The following is a 13,478-nucleotide window of genomic DNA, read 5'->3' as shown; positions in this document are numbered from 1 at the left end:
CGACGACACGGTTCTTGTGGAGATGTTCATGTATCGAGGAAACATGGTAAGACGTATGGTAAGAGAAGGATGCCATGATGGTTCATAGCGATATTGCATATATGGTCTTGTACCAGAGTGGAGTCTGTGATGCGGCGCGTGTGGTGAGGTACGTCGGTGAGTATAGAGGTGACGGGGCAGAAGGCGGTGTCTGTGATGGATTGCTGGCAGCAAGCCTCTTTTGAATGCAGTCTGGCCCAAGACATGTAGTAGATAGCTAAACGTACAGACACATGTATATCTGGAAACACAGACACACACAGCAACATGCACACTGCCGACAGCCGGGACGAGGGAGTGGGGTGGAGCAGGCCCCATGGGTTCGGTGGTGAGAGGGATCTGCGTGGGCGGCGGCCAAAGCGGGCTAGACACACACACCCCCAGTGCCTCCAACGTTTGCGACCAGGTCAGCAACGGCAGCCCATCACGACCCGCGCATATCGCTCCTCGCATCCCGCATCCCGCACCCTCACAATCGCGCTGCTTCTCACCAACGACTTAGTTGACGCGTGGCTGCAAGGTCTGACGCGTGCGTCGCCAGCCTCCCACCACTCGACCTCTCCGCCATGCGCCATGTCTGAAGCCGACGATGCGCCTGACATGGCCCAACCCGCTCCGAATCCAGACGCCCAGACAACCGTCAATGACTTTCTCGACTACACCGAATTCTTCCCCTCGGACCTGGTGCGCTCGCTGACCCTCATCGCCGACCTCGACTCGACCTACGCCGACGCCGTCCAGCAGGTCCACGAGCTGACGGTCCAGTATGGTCGCCTGCCCACGCTGCCTGAGCAAGACCGCCCTGATCCCGTACTGCTGCGCAAGCAAATCGCCCACCACCTCCAAAAGGCCATCAACCAGCGCGAGTTCGCCTACACCGAGGCCTCACGCCTGTACGAGGTCACCGTCCGCCATTGCCAGCGCTCGTCGGTTATCAAGCGGAAGCTCCAGGCCCAACCTCAGCCTCCCTCGCGCGATCCTACGCCCCCGCCAGTCTCTCCCAGCGCACTCCGCCCCGTGTACCGAAACTACGAACGCCCTGCCCATCTGCGCCTCAACTTTGACGCCGGCCGCCATGGCGCGACCAACTCGCGCCAGCGCCATCGCCACCGCAAGACCACTGCTGCTCGAGGCCGCGGTCGAGCCCGGGATGCTTCGGACTCTTCGGGCGACTCGGACGGCGCATCAGCTATCCATGTTGCATCCCCTCGAAGGCGCAAACAAGACAGGGACAGGCATTCGAGGCCAGCCGGCGGCCGAGCGCGTGCTGCGGGTGTGCTAGGCACAAACGTACACAGCTCCATAGCCGGAATATCTACCAGCAATGCCCTCGCCCAGCTTGCTCCTCCACCAGCTGACGCGAAGCCGGGTAGCAAGTGGGCGCCGTGGAAGAAGCTGACCGAGTACGAAATGGCCGTCTTGCGCAAGCAAATGAAGAAGAACGCCGTGTGGACGCCCAGCCAGACCATGATGATTCGCGAACTCGAGAAAAAGCACCGCACAGAGGCTGACTATGAAAGGGAAAAGGCTCGGTGTGAGGCCACAGGCGAACCCTTTCTTGATGAGGAGCCTGAAACATTGCAACAGATCATGACTGCCTCCGGTCTGGGAACCCTCTCTTCGCATGCTCCACAACCGGCCAACCTACCCGCGTCCACCGAGCCTGTCGAAGAGGAAGCGAAAGATGAGACTGGTCCCGTAAGCATCCGCCTCAAGCCTATAACGTCTGAGGATGGAAAGAGACTCGATCGCACGTCACAACGCCAAAAAGCCATGCAGGATGCTCAAGAGCTCATCGGTGCGTCCGAAAAGATCAAAGAGGCTGCCGACGGGCTCAAAGAATTAAACTTTAACTCTACTGTCACCTCACCTACAAGCCAGAAAAGAAAGTCAATAACCAGACTTGCCACCAAACGCAAACGTGACGCATCTCCACCCCTTGCCACGGATGGCTCTACTGAAGTCATGCGAGAAGCATCTGTAGGCACTGAAGACAGCGCAGCAAAACCACCAGAGTCAAAGCGCGCACGGCTACAGCTCATCGCCCCGGCACCACATACCACTTCCTCACCGATACCGACTCCTGGCTCTACTATTTCCACGCCGCGAGATCTCTCCATCTCTGCTGCTCATTCTCCGCTGGCGAACGCTCCTGTACCACTTGTAGAATCTGCCAATGCTACAATCGATGGAAATACTGTACAGGCGCCACCTACAACAGCCGGCCCCAGTACCCCAAAAGCTGACAGAGCTGCACTACGAGAGCTAAGTCCTGAGCTGAGTCCCGAATTGACGCCTCTGGGGACATCGCCAGCGCTATCTGAAAGGTCTCTAGCTATGCCAGAAGCGTCGCCGTCCCCAGTACCAGCACTCACGCAAGTTCCAGATCACGAATCTGTCCCTGCGCCAGCTCCTGCTCTGGCCGCCACAACAGCAGCTTCGACTAGGTCTCGTCGCGAGTCGCTTGTACCAAAAGCACATACCCCGCCCGAGGCTCCTCAGCTTCTGAGGACTTCAAAGACGCCTACACCAGTACCGGAGCCTGCTCCAGACACTGCTGCGCCCCCAACCTTGCGTCCTCGTTCCGCCCGCGGACATCTGCCCGCGCCCAAAGCCCAGAGCGAAGAACCAAAACCAAATGAACAAGGTAGGATCACTCGCGAAACTCGTCGTCATAGTGTCTTTAGCCAACCTGCATCCTCTCTTACAGTAAACCCCTCGCTTCCTGCACCTACCCGCACTAGCTCGCGAAGAAAACCACCCCCAAAAGGGGAAGTCACTGCTGCTGAAAATGGCCAGAAGACCGTCACCAATGTCAAGCGCGCCCAAGGCAGCAAAAACAAAAGAAAAAGGAAGACGGAAGAGGAGGTGGAAGTGGCAGACGACATTGATCCAGATGAGCCAAAGTACTGTATCTGTGACGATGTCAGCTATGGAGCCATGATATCGTGCGATAATAATGTAGGCTTACCTTTGCAGAGCCGCAGCATCTCAGCTAACGACCAGTAGTGTGACAGGGAATGGTTCCATCTTCCTTGTATGAATATGACCGAAGATGATATACCTTCCCGCCGTGCAAAATGGTACTGTCCCGACTGCCGCGCAGCCCTCAACACAGATGCCTATGGCAACCCACTCATACCACCCCCATTGCCGGGACGCCGTGGCAATCGGTAAGTTCTCCTCTTCTCCTGAGTTGGGTTCGTATTAATTTTTCGAGAGGATGGAGTACTTAAGGATATCTAGGTCTGTATAAGTACATGCGTAGTAAGAGTAGCCTAAGTCAGGTCTATAGTTACTATGGTTTTAGAAATTACATATTTAGTTCATTAGATACCCTTATTTCTCTTCTTCATGTTTCAGTACTCTGGAAGTCATTCTAGAAACGAAGTAACTCTCGAACCAACTTTTCACGCTTCCTACTATGCCTAGATCAAAGTTAAGTTTAATTTTCTTTTTGTAGAAGTTTAACAAAGCTAGATTTACTCAAGTTAGGATATTAAATATTAGGTATTATACACTATGAACTAATTCAACAGCTAGACAACCTCTTCACATATACAAATCTCGAGGTATGATATTCACATCCCTAATCACAGTCTTTACTACGTCCGCAGCTGCAGACAGTGCTATTACAACCAACACTGGTGATATCTGTTACACTACCTTGGTAACAACGTTTTTGTAAATATAGTGGTAACGCACAAGCTTACTATGTAAATAACTAATATGTTACTCAAAGAAGGGGCAAAGCGTAAATTATATACATGCAAGTCTAAGCTACTATTGTTAGAACGTTGAAACGACAAATAAAGGTCTTCCATTAGCGACTGTATCGCTGGGTTGGGTTAACCCTTTTTGTATGGTATCCTTTTCAATGTGAGCATCCAGACAGATATCAATCTCCAACTTCATAGCCTCAAGGATAGCTAGTTTCTGTCCGGCCCTTACGACATCTCCGTCCTTCACAAGAACTTTCCCGATGTTGGTGTCCACAAGAGGCTCAACGATGTGGGTGTTGGGATCTAATGGTGTTAGTGTCAGCTATGTACGCTGGAAATTGAGGGTGACAGATCCATGCTGATCTAGAAAAAACTTACCGTCAGTGTTTATGTTGTCCTGGGATACATTGGTCGCAGCTTTGCTTTCCAGCCACTCTTGAAAGATTTTCTTCTCCTTGATCGCCATCTCGTCTTGAATTTTCCCGCAGACTTCTAGCAGTGAAGATGTTTCTTCAGCGGTACTCTTCAATAGTGCATTTTGTTCTGCCAAGTCGAACGTGCTCTCTTCCATCTTGTATTTGTAGCTTCCTGATTTGAATCTCATCATCTCAGCATCGTATTCCTCTTCGGTGACTTCGTAAAACCCAACGGTATCCATGTTCTGGAAAATCCAAGGCTGTTATTTGGTGAAGCCACATTTAGTTCCAAAGATGCCTACACTGGGCATTGTCATTCCTATAGGTATATAACCTCCTGGCGCATCCATCGGATAGATTGACATTGCGCATCCAACCCAGGCCAGACAACCTTGAGGGGTGTAAGTTCGACTGGGATTCATCTTTGGGCATCTCAGGCGTTGCCGGGGATCTGCGGCGAGTAATACTGACAAAGCCATGAAGAACCCGACTCCAAAAACGCCACCGCGGATGTTGAGAGCCTGCTCTTTCGATTGATCTGGCGACATACCATTGATCTCAGCCAGGTACTTGAATGGGTCTGGAAGATATGTGGTAGTGGGGCGCTGGTTAGTCATGTATCGGTCCATGGCATCTTTGAGCTTTCTGTGCGTGAAAGTAACAGGAAGCATGAAATGGCGATTGGGAACTGACATTGATCGCATGTCTCCGAAAGTGCGTTCGATCGAAACCAGCCCCTCGACAAGTTCTGCCTGGCTCAGCTTCAAGCCGTCATAGAAGAGTGCTAAGGAGTTTACACAGCTTACAGTTTGTACAATGGCACCTCCAGCGCTCTCATTCAAGGATATGCGACCCGTAGCACCTTCGAAGAATCTCTGCAAAGCCAGCGTTCTGACTTTTAGGTTCAGATCGAAGTTGCCCTCGCCATAATCTACGAGCAGGTAGTTATCAGCCCCAACACGATAAGTGATTCGTGGTATGTTTCCCTGGGGTTCAATGCTGAGGGCTACGTCACCCCCGGTGCCAACACAGGGTGTGCCAAGGAAGGACTCGAATTTGGGGGCAATTTGCCATGATCAAGACGCTACTGCCGAAGTGAGTCCTGCAAGAAACTCGTCGTTCCTTCTTCTGCCCTCCAAGGCGTCTGAGAGATTGACCTTCCTGAAGCGAACATTATCTCCGGCACGTAACTGGCCGACCTTCCAGAAATCGCTTCTGCTGACAGTGACCCTGCAAATGAAGCCTCCAAAATCAGGACAATCAACTGGAAATATAAAAGGTCCATCTCCTGTTCAATTCACTCCACCGAGAGGATAACCGTACTCAATGACGTTGCTTGGATGGCTTCCACCTTCACCCCCGCTTGAGCGTGCATACTTTGGACGAGCTCCAATCAATCGGATACCTCCTCGGGATGCATTGTGACCGATGGTCCAAGACGATGAAAAAAAGGTCTCAATATCTTCGGGGGTCATGAAACCTGTCTCATATGGCCCTGGCATGACCTGGACAGTCCAGTTGGAGGTATATGTAGGTCTGAGATTCTCGGACACAGTAACATCTTCAACAATGGATTCAGCAGTCGCTTCGGTGATGGAGAGAAGATCACCAGCTCGTAGTGGCCTACCGTCATAGCCGCCGATGTTGACCATGGGGCACGTAGCTTTACTACCGCGACACTCCGCGATACCGGGGAAGCCACCAGCAGCGGCAAGGTAGACTCTACAATTACCTGTTAGCTTTCCAATAGTGACTCTCTGGCCAGCGGAGACATGAATTCCAGACCATTGAGCCATAGGTTTTCTGTCAAGAAGGCTGGTCACCGGTGGTCCACACAATGCCATTGAGACGTCACACAGGAAATGAAGTTTAGGCCCGATCAAAGTAACCCCAAGCACCTCTTTAGCTGTATCGTTACCGACCAATATGTTGGCAGCACGAAAAGCGATATCATCCATGGGGCCTGCATGTCCAAAGCCATGTCCAACTCTTGGCCGCCCAGGGTAGTCCTGGATCAGAGTATACGATCCGCCTGAGATGACGTCGATAGCCTTGGGCACGTAGTTGAACGACTCTAAGGATTTTGTGGTAGTATTTCCGCATCTAAACCTTGAATCGCGCACAATGTTGACTATGAAGTCGAGATTGATTGGTGGTCCGCAAAGCGAGCTCTTCGCAAGAACAGCATCGATACCATCGCGTGCGTCATCTCTTGTCACTTCGTGGAACATGACTTTCGCTAGTAGTGGATCATAATCGACGCTGATTACGATACCGTCGTACCAGCTCTTTTAATAATGAATGATAGCAGCAATCACTGAAAAACACAGATCGCAAGAAATCGGTCAAAATGCTTTATTGGAAAGCAGAGAGGTCCGGGTTCTCGTTGCCTCTCTTCATGCGAGGCTGAGCCGCTGCCCGCGGCCTGTTGGTGCATGGGCCTAAACCCGTGTAACGACTTGCCCCGCGAAGCACCTGTCCGACTGTCTTAGCTCTCCCATCCACACAACATCTTCTCAAGACTGTTATCCATCCGTAGTGTCTGGTCGCATGGCGCTTCTCTTTTTCCGATGTGTCGCTTTTTCTCGCCACGAATGTTTGGCGGGAATCGATGCGCGCACGACTGCAGAGCCTGTAGGCTTGAACAACAGGGCTGGTGGTGGGATCTTTGTTCAGGCGACAGAGCACCATGCTCATGGGAATAACATCATGAAATATACGACACTTCTTTATGTTGACGATAATAGCTACTTTCGCTGATAGAGCTAAAGTGAGGTCGAAGGCCTTGAGACCGAGTTGCAAGCTAGGACTACCTACGGTAGCCCCTTTTGTAGTAATAAGCGCTGTAGGGAAGAAGGTGAAGCCGGCGCTTACATCCTGTTCTCAGTGGGTTCACGAGTATCTAAAAACATGGTTCACCATGTTCCGGGCGCGTACATGAAACGACAGTAGCTTAGCTAATCTAGTCATCCTAGCTTGCTACTATGTACTTATACCTACATATGCACGTTTTGTTATTTCGGTTGGCGAAGGACACTCGACAAGTCGCCAGGTGCAAAGCTGAGGCACACTTGCAACCGGGAAGACATCCTACGAACACGTCACTTTTATGCTCGTCTGCTCCATGCAATCTACATTAAAGTACGAGGTTCCTTCGATCCCCGCTGAAAATTCTTACATTTCATGATGTTACCCCGTTTCCTTCTAGTCATATCACAGATCGCCAGTGCAGCCGGCTACTGTTACAGCCGTAACGGCACTACCCTTCTCAACGCAGCTTTCCAACCATGTAAAAGCACGACAAAATATTCCGCATGCTGCATGACGAACCATAGCGGCGCCGGAGACATCGGCATAGCAGACGACGTGTGCATGGAAAATGGTCTTTGTCAGAACTATGCGGTTTACAACGGGAACAACGAGGGTGAGCAAGTTTGGTCAAGACAGGGATGTACAGACCCGCTGTGGAATAGTCCGTACTGTCTTGGAGACGTCTGTAACAAACCAGAGGTATACTGCCCAATACTACGCGTCAGGGTGTCGCTGATGGGATAATATAGTACGCCGACAAATGGGGCAATGTGGGCGTTCACAACTGTGGAGGGAAAAACTGGTGCTGTGGGGAGAAGACCTGTTGCGGTGATAAGGGCAAAATTTTCGAACTCGCAGCAACTGTAGGTCCGACATCGATTCTTTCCTCAGCGACACCATTGTCGTCAGTGACACCCGCTTCCTCAGCCACAACATCGTCAGCCTCAATGCCTACCTCATCCTCTACCTCCAAGGGAGACATCTCCTCAGGTGGTCTTAGTACAGGCGTACAAGCTGGTATTGGAGTTGGTGTAGCAATCTTTGGAATTGTGGTGGCTGCGATCGCATGGTTGATATCTAGGTCGATAAGGTCCAGCGGAGGAAAAGACAGCCCTTCGGACGGAAGCACTCTGCACACGGATGTGTCACAGGCCGAAAAGCAACCGCTACATGTCCATGCACATGAGCTGCGGTCGACTCATGGATATGGAGAGTTGGGCCATCGTGAAAATGCAGAACTAGCGGCAATCAACCTCCCTCAGGAGTTAGAGGCCAGAAGGCAAAATGTCCACCAAGGTATACGAGTGCCGGAAGCTCAATCAGAGACCTATCACTTTGTATCTTAACTCTACACATAGACATCCCTAAGAGTATGATAATGATTGCAATTTTTATGACATAGATTTAGGTTACTATTAACTAGTTTTTTCTCACTTAGTACTTCATAGTAAGTGTGATGGGCTGCGCCCGTGAGTGAAACACGTGATTGTATCACGTGTCCGCTTCACACCGCTTAGTCAAGAAACCTTATTCGTACGAAGAAACCTAAGGTAAGAGTATAAAGCAAGAGACGTCGTACGATAGCTTTACCTTCTTTATCTTTCTTCCTCTATAATATAGGTTAATGCACACTCGTTTAAAGGCCTTTTCGTTCTTAATATAAGAAGAAAGACTACTATCTCTATCTCTTCTCTATATACGAATAAAGAATTAAGAACAACGTATTTCACTACTAAGCGGCCCACCCTACCAAGCGGCCCACTCTTATACTATAACACTCGTTTATAACGATATTCCGCAACACTATTATAATTTTTTCTATTAAGTAGATTGAGATATTATTCTTTAGATACGTTACTAACTTCTATATTCTCTAATTCTACTTAGTATATATAAGAGTTATATCTAATTTAGCTATAACGCCTATAGCCCCGTTTATTGCGCACTCTCTTCGCAGGCGTTATACTCTTATTATAGCTACTACTCTTCGCCTTAGCGATCTAATTAGCTATCTAGTTAACTATCTAGAATCTCTCTAGCTATATATAGCACTATATATAAGTTTTTTACTTTAGTACTGTATTAATTAAAGCTTTAAGTTAATTAAGCTTCTTATATATAAGTGTTATATCATAAGCTATCTACTAAGGTATCTTACTTAACTACTATATCTACTTCTTAAGAGAAGTATAGAAGACTATTACTAAATTTATATATAGTTTTAAACAAGCGTAGTCTATATCTCTATTTCGCGCGCGTTACGCAGCGTTTTTAGCTCTTATATAGTAGATTTATCCGCTAGTAGATTTAGTGTATATAGTTTAATATTAAGCTATAATAAAATTAGATAATAATTATATAGAGTAAGTTTAGTACTTTAAAACTCTGAATAGATATTTTCTAGCATAATAGCCTTATAATAGATCTTTTGAAAAGCTAGTAGAAAGATTTATTTACTAATATAGTAAATATAATTAACGTATTCCACTATAAAGAGTGCTACTCTATTAAGTTTACTACTTTTTCTTAGTATCGCGAACTTTACGTATAAAAACTTAAACTACTCTATACTAGCTATAGACGCTTTATACTACTTACTTATATCTAAAGAAGAATCTTCTTCTATATCTTTTTAATACATATAAGAGTTATAGCCTATTCTTCTATAGATTCTATTACGCTATTAACTTAGTAGAGCTCTTTCTTAACTACTCTTACTATATACCTTCTTTACTACTATATAACTAGTAGAAGTACTTTTAGCTACCTATAATACTCCTATACTAAAGTCTAATATTCTACTTATCTAGATCTACTTTCTTTTACGCTCTTAGCGCTTTATTACCTCTACTAATTACTCTTTAAGCTCTTATACGTAGGTCTCTATTAGTATATTCTAATATAATATCTTCTAAGCTTATTTAATAAGCTTTAAGAAGCTTTTTTTTAAAGTAGTTAGTAATTATATAAAAGAGTATTTTATAAGCTTTAATTATAACCTAAATTTATATAAATTAATTAGTATTCTTAATATCTAGAGAACTTATAGCTAAGCTTCTTAAAATAGAGTATAAAGGCGTACGTTAAGATAATTTATAAAACTCTACGCGTTAATAGAGACTAGCTATACTATCTTAAAAGCCATTTTATAGTTATCAGACGTAAATATATTATTCAATAGGTCTTAAAAGACTAGAAAAAAGTATTTTTAATTAATAAACTAGATAAAATAACGTGCTAAGTCTTATACGCGTTAGAAGTTCTTTAACTTAAGAGGCGAAAAGTAGATAACGTTAAGTAGCTAGAGTATATATAAGAAATAAGTAAGTATATAGAGAGTAAGAATATTTTATATAAGGTAGTAATTCTTAAGTTCTTAGTTAAGGTAGCTCATAAAGCTATTAAGAATTAGTAGCTTATATAACTCTCCCTAACGCGTCTTTATATAGTGGGGTGATAAAAAAAAGTCTAAAACTAAAAAGTTATTATTTTCAAACGTTTATAACTTAATAACTAGAAACGCTATTTGTTACACGGGGTAAGGGTCTATACTTCTCTATCCTGGTCCGCACTAAGGCAGGTGAGTATTACGTTAGTGTTCCGTGAGGCTTGTCTGGCGATGCAGTGGAGTTGGCGTGCTTAAGGAGGGTTTAATAAGACTAATCTATTTGATAGACTAACTTGTGACAATCTTGTTAAGTAAAGATACTAGTAAGAAAGTACAATTTGAGTTGACCACAACGAGAGTAAATAATGAAATCCATCCATCCTTATATCCTTATTGCTTCTTGTCCTGTCCTCCCGACATCCCATCTTGGCGGGAGGTTTGGGAGGACGTTGGCTTCCCTTTATACGGTGGCCTCCCAGAGGCCATGCCTTAGCGGGATGCCAAGTCACGTGATCGACGCCCCGCGTTGATCATTACCTTCTGACGTGGACGTCCTTAGGCCTTCAGCTATCTCGTCATTTGTTAAGGAGAGAGTCTTTCTTATTACTTATAACATTACCTCCCCTCTTAGGGCTATCGTCTCGATACCCTAGAATATTGTTTTCCCATGCTGCGTGTTGAGACGCCGGCTTGCATATAAGGTCAGAGCCCGCCCACTCGTTGTAGCCGTCTCTGCCTCGTAGCCTTCCTAACCATGCCCAAGGTCCAGTCTTCCTGTCGCGTTCGTCCTGAGAACTTAACTCAACAGCGCCAGGCTCGTGCTGACCGTATTCGATTACAGGGGAACGAAATGACCTTTTATTGTAAACGTTGTAAAGAGAAGGGCCTTTGTTGTTTCGTAGATACCGCCACGGGGCGTTATGCTGGTTGTATTTCTATGAAAGCTGAATATAGCTTGTTCGTGACTGAGGAGGAGTGGGAAAAGGTGGAAGCAGACAAGCGTCAAAAACGGTTGGCTCTTCTGCGGGCTAAGGCTGAAGTTGCGCGTCTTCGTCTAGAGGTTGCTAAGACTGAGGCCCTTGAGCGGTCGTACGCCGATCGTGATCATGCCATCTTGAGTCTACAGGATCGTGCGAAAGAGCAGGCCGAGGGGAGCTTAGCCCCTGGCGGTACGGGCCTTCCTGTTGTCGAACCACCGCTATCTAAGTTATCGACTGATCTGGGCTGGTTACAGGCTAATTTCTTCAATCCTTCTTTTAATTACTTCTTCCTTTTCGAGGGGCTTCCCCTCGCTTCTCCAGGTGCTTCCGGTGGTATTCACGTACCAGTGACTTGCAGTTCGTTAGGTTTCCTTCAGGTTCCTAAGTGTTATAGCTTTTGGGCCATCCTTGCCACTTAACTAAGTACTTCCACTAACTACCGATTTTTCGCAGGTCCTTGATTTCCTCGACCTTATACTTATCGTCTTCGAGCTCTATATCCGTTGCTAGCTCGGCATCTAGAGGTGCTGGTTCTAGGAGTTTCCTGTGAAAGACAGGGTGGATTCGCATGCCTTATAGGAGTTTCAACTTATAGTTTACTTTTTCTATTTCCTCTAGGATTTCGAATAGTCCTATTTAGAGGTTGTCTAATTTTCTGCATGGTCGTTTAGTTTTCAGGTTTTGTCTTAACAGGAAAACTTTGTCCCCCTTCTTAAAGATTAGTCCCTTAATCCTTAGTTTATTCGCTGCTTTAGATGTCGTGAGGTTTTATTAAGCTATATTCTTACTTAATTCTTCGTGCAATTCTCGCATGAGCTTCGCCTTATCGTCTGCTCCTACCGCGATACTTTCGATGTTCTTCGGATCTCGGTGAGCGGTCGGCTTATATCCGTAGTTCGCGTAGTGCGGCGAATGCTTTATCGTTGCTGATTTTATACTATTATAGGCTAATTGTGCTGTTAGTAGTAACTCTACCTAGTTGTCCTGTAATTTGTTAGCGTACATCTGTAGGTACTATTCTAATGTCTGGTTCGTGCGTTCCGTCTGGCCGTCTATTTCTGGGTGAAAGCTTGTCGAAAGCTTCTTCTTAACACCTAACTTTACTAGGAATGTGCTCCAGTATTTAGACGTAAACAGTTTATCACGATCGGTGATAAACTCTTTAGGTATTCTATGCTCTAACACTAATGCTTTAGTGACTTCGTACGCATATTTATCTGCTGTAATAGTCTCTTCCGTGGGCATAAACTTTGCTGCCTTAGTTAATTGGTCCATAATTACTAGTATTGTGTCGCAAAATCGAGCTGATCCTGGTTCTAACGATTTCGGGAGCTTCACTATGAAGTCTATTATTACACTTGTCCATAGTCTAGATAGTGGCTGTAAGGGTTGTAATAGGCCGTAGGGCTTATGTCTCTTAGGCTTGTTCTGGTGACATGCCAAACAGTTACCTAGTGCTTTCTGCACCTTCGCTCGCAAGCGTGGTATCGCAAACACCTTAGCTAGTTGTCTAACTATTTCTTCGATCTCTGCGTGTCCGTATTCCTGGGACTTATATAGTTCCTGTATGAGACTTGATCTTATGCGTGGAGGTATATATGTTCGATTCTTCGAAATTATATCTCGGTACTCTCGTTCATCGTTCAACAGTTCGTCGGAGCCTGCTTCGTCGGGCTCGAACTGCCAGCTGGCTGCTCGCTGCTGCCATTGCTGTTGTAGCGTTTCTACCTGCTCGGCCACCTTAGCTACCTTAGCTAGTTCCGGCTGGTTGTACTTCAGACTGCTATTGGGCATTGTCTTGAGTAAGGCGTCATATAGTTCTTTATGACCCTCTTCGCGCAAATCAGATCTTCTACTTAAAGCGTCTGCTGCTCCGTTGAGTGTTCCTGCGCGGTGTGTGATCTTGAAGTCGAACTGGGCTAGCATCTCTGCCCATCGCACTTGTCGTTAGTTAAGTTTTTTCGTTGTCATGAAACTCGTTAAGTTCTAGTGATTGGTAAAAACCTCGATCTGTTTAGGGAGTTCTAGTAGGTACACTTCCTATTGTTTAAAGGCATCGACTACTCTAAGTAGTTCCTTATTGTGAACATCGTAGTTAAGTTCTGCTCTAGAGAACTTCCGT

At 46.4% G+C, this 13,478-nt stretch overlaps 5 protein-coding genes across 5 annotated transcripts; 3 read left to right on the top strand and 2 right to left on the bottom strand.

Moving 5' to 3' along the window:
• Positions 1-612: 612 nt before the first annotated feature.
• Positions 613-3,216, top strand: COCSADRAFT_101909 (uncharacterized protein; the record flags this gene model as incomplete). Its single annotated transcript, XM_007706730.1, has 2 exons — positions 613-3,000; positions 3,049-3,216. 2 exons carry the CDS (start codon positions 613-615, stop codon positions 3,214-3,216), a joined length of 2,556 nt encoding a protein of 851 aa, XP_007704920.1.
• Positions 3,217-3,828: 612 nt separating this feature from the next.
• COCSADRAFT_193941 (uncharacterized protein) lies at positions 3,829-6,408 on the bottom strand (the record flags this gene model as incomplete). The annotated part of the gene is made up of 5 exons (XM_007706729.1): positions 3,829-4,064; positions 4,140-4,437; positions 4,480-4,938; positions 4,984-5,108; positions 5,484-6,408. 5 exons carry the CDS (start codon positions 6,406-6,408, stop codon positions 3,829-3,831), a joined length of 2,043 nt encoding a protein of 680 aa, XP_007704919.1.
• Positions 6,409-7,198: 790 nt separating this feature from the next.
• On the top strand, positions 7,199-8,384 carry COCSADRAFT_193940 (uncharacterized protein). The gene is made up of 2 exons (XM_007706728.1): positions 7,199-7,687; positions 7,738-8,384. The coding sequence occupies exons 1-2, from the start codon at positions 7,361-7,363 to the stop codon at positions 8,332-8,334; spliced, it is 924 nt and encodes a 307-aa protein (XP_007704918.1). The 5' UTR covers positions 7,199-7,360; the 3' UTR covers positions 8,335-8,384.
• Positions 8,385-10,970: 2,586 nt separating this feature from the next.
• COCSADRAFT_41004 (uncharacterized protein) lies at positions 10,971-12,023 on the top strand. The gene is made up of 2 exons (XM_007706639.1): positions 10,971-11,077; positions 11,218-12,023. Exon 2 carries the CDS (start codon positions 11,227-11,229, stop codon positions 11,773-11,775), a length of 549 nt encoding a protein of 182 aa, XP_007704829.1. The 5' UTR covers positions 10,971-11,077; positions 11,218-11,226; the 3' UTR covers positions 11,776-12,023.
• Positions 12,024-12,127: 104 nt separating this feature from the next.
• On the bottom strand, positions 12,128-12,325 carry COCSADRAFT_41003 (uncharacterized protein; the record flags this gene model as incomplete). Its single annotated transcript, XM_007706638.1, has 1 exon — positions 12,128-12,325. A coding segment is annotated over one exon (198 nt), but the record flags the coding sequence as incomplete, so codon positions are not given.
• Positions 12,326-13,478: the final 1,153 nt, after the last annotated feature.

Source organism: Bipolaris sorokiniana (genome assembly GCF_000338995.1).
Source record: "Bipolaris sorokiniana ND90Pr unplaced genomic scaffold COCSAscaffold_17, whole genome shotgun sequence".
Lineage (NCBI taxonomy): Eukaryota > Fungi > Ascomycota > Dothideomycetes > Pleosporales > Pleosporaceae > Bipolaris > Bipolaris sorokiniana.
The sequence above is the reverse complement of the archived record's forward strand: the minus strand, read 5'-3'. Positions and strand labels throughout refer to the sequence as shown.